This window comes from Oncorhynchus tshawytscha, linkage group LG15, assembly GCF_018296145.1.
Source record: "Oncorhynchus tshawytscha isolate Ot180627B linkage group LG15, Otsh_v2.0, whole genome shotgun sequence".
NCBI lineage: Eukaryota > Metazoa > Chordata > Actinopteri > Salmoniformes > Salmonidae > Oncorhynchus > Oncorhynchus tshawytscha.
Genome location: NC_056443.1, coordinates 7,286,373 through 7,291,037, shown reverse-complemented (window position 1 = coordinate 7,291,037; position 4,665 = coordinate 7,286,373). Strand labels below are relative to the sequence as shown.

Genomic DNA, 4,665 nt, shown 5'->3' with positions numbered 1-4,665 from the left:
AGTGAGTAACCAACCAAAACCACACACACACACACACACTTCAACTGTGGGATAAAGTATTTCCTCATAAGGAGTTTTCCCTTACCGTTGTGTAACTTCTCTTTGTGGTCTGAGTTTACTATAAAGCACGTTGTGTTGACTGTAAAAAGAGCTGTATGAATGCTGTATGAATGCTGTATGAATGCATCTGATGGATTTAGTTTTATTCATCCAGATTTCTACATTATATTGTGTTATTAAACTGTACTAACTGTTGTGTTGTGGTTTTCTCCAGACAACAGGCCCAGCTGCCCTTGTCCTCGGCGGGCGTGGTGTACCCAGGTGCCCTCGCCATGGCAGGCTTGCCCTCCCCCCAGATGCCCTCGGAGCACTCCTCACTGTCCAGTAGCCCCGAGCCCGTCGCCCCACCCCTCCAGACCCCCTACCATCCCAGCCTCAAGGGAGAAGAGACCCGAGTCAAACAGGAGGCGCTGCGATTGGACGACAGCAACGGTGATGCGTACGACGACTTTGATTATGAGGACGAGGAGGGAGATTATGGAAGCGATAACGACAACCACCAATAATCTGGAAGCAGAGCCAATCAGAATCAGATACCCAGCTTCTTGCTGCAAACACCCCCGTCCGTCCACCAATCCTGAGAGACTATCCGTCCCTTATATCCAATCACATTCAATGTCACAAACCTCGCCCTCCTTTACCACTTAACCAACAAGGACTCTGGGACCTCAGAGCCAAGCCCCTCCCATTGGAATCTCGATACCAGCAACCGACCAATCAAATCAAGCACAGGACCTGTCACTCACACTGACTGTTACACAGACTGGAGTCTAGGAGGAGGCGAGTTGATTGCCGTGACTTCTGCTGAGTACTACACAGTACTACAGCGGACTAACAAAGTACTACGAAGTACTACAGAGTACTAGAGTATTACTGCTGTGTACGCCATAGAGGCAAGATGAGATACACATTATGTCATGAGTAAGCTACTATATGAGGAGAAAACACAGAAAAAACAACCTTTTAGACCAGTTTGACTTCAAAGAGACATTTTTTTAAACAGCAGGCCTGTCAGTTGATTAAAGATACACTTTAAAATGGCCGACCTGCTTGTTTATGAAAGAGACACTTTTAAAACAGCTTTTTTTTTCTTGGTTCTATGATGTTCTCACTCAGGTACACGGTGCCAACAAGTGGCTTGTGAATGTGATTTGTTGTTTTTGTGCTACAGTTTTAATAATAGATACAAAATAGACATTTTTCCCTTTTCATTGTAAAGCACCTGACAGAAGTCAAAGCAAAACTTTTTATTTAGAATTATTCTTCTTTCTTCAACTCTGCGGTGTACTGTCAGCAGATATCCTCCCTCTGTGTGTGTGACTCCCCTTATGAGAGTCAAAATGGGAAAGTCCAGTCAGGGCCACCGCCATGTGTTGGACAGTGAGGGCCGGCTCACTTCAGGGGACTGTGAGGGGGACCTCAGTCTCTCATCATGGGTCATCTTGGACAGTACTGTGTAATGAGACAATCTCCCACCAACCCTCTTCTCTCCTTTTACAGTCTCGTTATTTTACCCTTTCTTTGGCTTCCCTTTTTATTCTGATCATGAGGACTTTGTGTCTTTGGAAGGTACAAACAAGGGTTTATTTTAGATATGAAACACCCCCTTGTATGTGTGTGAGAGTGTGTGTAAGCAAGCTCGCTGTGCGTGTGTGTGTGTTTAGTCTGTGTGAGCTGGTTTAGTCATCACTAGACACTAGATCCCAGAACTCTGTCCCTTTCCAAGACAAACAGAAACACTGGAGTTTCCCCTGTGAGCCCCCAGTACTTCAGTATCCTGGTGTATAGAGACAGAGAAAGCCCTATTCCTGGTGTACAGAGACAGAGAAAGCCCTATGACTCTCTTGTACACTCACACACACACACACACACATCCCCAAGCCCCAGTTCCCCAATCGAAACCCCACAACAACTCTACTCCGCTGCCAACTGATCCAGCCAGCACCACAAGCCAACAACTCTTACCCACAACCCAAACCCTCTCGTAATACTCCCAACTGATATCACACACAATTGGTGTGTATTTTGTTATAGAAGTTTGGTGTGTTCCTGCGGGCTTCTACTGGTAGTTTTGAGTATTTGCTGTCTGTCCCCGTTCTGTCCCTCTCTCTGAGAGTCCCCCTCTATGTCCCCCTGTGTCTGACTCTGTCCTCGTCCGTGTCCCCAAAACACGTCATTCTGCTGTTCTTATTGGGAGGAGCTGATCGTTATATCAGCACGTCAGTGTTTCCTTTTGTATTTGAATACTGTATTTTATTATTTTTATTCAAACTGCCTCTAGTGGAATAATATTATTAACAATAATTATAATGATGGTCAGCGTTTCTTTCAATTTGAGTAAGTTATGTACAGTATAATTTATTTTGGCCTCTTATTGGGTTTATTACGACCCATATGAAACTTCTTCAGTCAATGAAGCATTATTATATTTAGCTGGTTTAGACTATTTACATCTAATGTTGTCCTTTTACTTTTTACTTTATTTGCCAATTTGCATATTCTTTGGTTTCCGTTTTTATCTGTTCTGTTTGTTTCGTATTAATCCTATATGGACGCTGGGTGAGGAGGAGGAGCGACACGGACGGCAGCTGTCGCTCTTCGCCAAGGAGACTGGACTTTCTATTCACTAACTCTCTCCCCATCCGCGTCCCACAGCTTGACAACGTAACCCTTTTATGTCCAAACCCACTTCTAAAAGCACTCAGACACTCTGTGTGGTCAGAGAAAAGAAGGTGATTTTTGTTTGTTTGTTTGTAATGGTTCATGTATAATGTGAAGTTTCTTCTACTTTCTTTCTTTTTATGAAGATAAAAGAAAACGGTTATATTATTCTATTCTGTTCTGTTTCCTCTGAACAAAGGAGCGAGGCTCTCGTTTACTAGGGTTGCTATGTCACCTGAGATGCCGTGGAACATCGTTGAGGCTGGCGGACACAGAGACACACAGACACAGAGACACACAGACACAGAGACACACAGACACAGCAGACTCACAAATTATTAGCAGACACAGTTGTGCAAAATTCGAATAACACGATCAGGATTTTGATCAAATTAGGACATGATCAGAACACACACACACACACACACACACACACACACACACACACACACATTTGCGACCCATAGGAAAATCAGTGTTTACTTTGTCTATTCCACAATGTTCTACAGCATAACCTGACATTCAGTAAGTAATGACCTGTCATATCTATGTGACTCCAGAACTCTGGGGACTTTACTTTGTTTTAGCTCCACACTATGACCTAGCCATTAGCCATGTCCACTCACTCTACAGGTGTGCTGCCAGATAGTGACCCAGCCCAGTCATGCTTGCTGTCATGCTTGCTTTACTCTTACACAATCAATCACAACCATGCCTATTGCCAGATAGTGAGCCTCGCAGTCAATCATACTTGGCCATATAGACAACCTCACAATCAGGCCACGGTGAGACCTAATGCTGGAGAAATGGTGTCCTGTATTCTGGCTGGAAGCTGTAGGTTAGATTAGTAGGCTAGACAGTGTGGGGAAAAGGAGGGGTTTACAAGTTCAATCATCCCAGCTTGCTAGGTCTGCCACATACTGAGGTATTATACTGTACTTAGGGCCAGGAGTTTTGTGACCTGACCAGGACAAACACTTGGCTCTAGTTATACTAATGAATAGAGTCCAACGTTTTTCATGAGCAGGGTGACAGGATGTTAGGCCCTGGTGATGTTGGCCGACACAGCGACGATGGTGACCATGATCGCGATGAAGATGATGATGATAATAATAATGAAGACAATCAAATGTCACGAGTGGAGCTCAAAACAAAGTCAGAGTTAGTCAAAAAAAGAAACACGTATCTGACCATCTCAACTTGACAAATGGAGAAAGATAATTATGTACATATAACATAGAGTTATAGATTTATATTTTGTTCATAACACAGTGTAATATAAGTTGTATATTTCTTTTTCTCTTTTATTGATGTTATTCATGCTACAATAAAAGCAGGAGTTGATGTACTCTTACAAAAAAAAGAAGAAAAATGACAAATAAACGAAGGAAACAACAAAAAAAGAGAGGCCGTGGGCTTGCCATGCACCATCTGTTCCGAGTTCACTTTTTTCAGTATTATTGCCAGTCGAGGCTTTAATAAAAACAGCGATGTGTTCTGTAATGCTCCAATGGTCCTTGTGAGTTCTTTACAATGCACCTACACACACACACTGGTATACACACACACACGGGGGCTTTCGACATTCTTTCATCACTTTACTCTGCACTTGCAGGTTACTGGATGTGTGTGCTGTACTTCTAAACTAAACATCGGCACTATATCCAGAGTACTGTACCTATTTGCAGCTGCACTATATCCAGAGTACTGTACCTATTTGCAGCTGCACTATATCCAGAGTACTGTACCTATTTGCAGCTGCACTATATCCAGAGTACTGTACCTATTTGCAGCTGCACTATATCCAGAATACTGCACCTATTTGCAGCTGCACTATATCCAGAATACTGTACCTATTTGCAGCTGCACTATATCCAGAATACTGCACCTATTTGCAGCTGCACTATATCCAGAATACTGTACCTATTTGCAGCTGCACTATAT

General features: G+C 43.2%; 1 protein-coding gene across 1 annotated transcript in view; it reads left to right on the top strand.

Moving 5' to 3' along the window:
• LOC112215028 (transcription factor SOX-5) overlaps positions 1–4,226 on the top strand; it is a 115,470-nt gene extending 111,244 nt beyond the window's left edge. The window contains 1 exon segment of the mRNA XM_042298035.1: positions 275–4,226. Within this exon segment, the coding sequence (XP_042153969.1) occupies positions 275–566 (292 nt within the window). The 3' untranslated portion in view covers positions 567–4,226.
• The last annotated feature ends 439 nt before the right edge of the window (positions 4,227–4,665 follow it).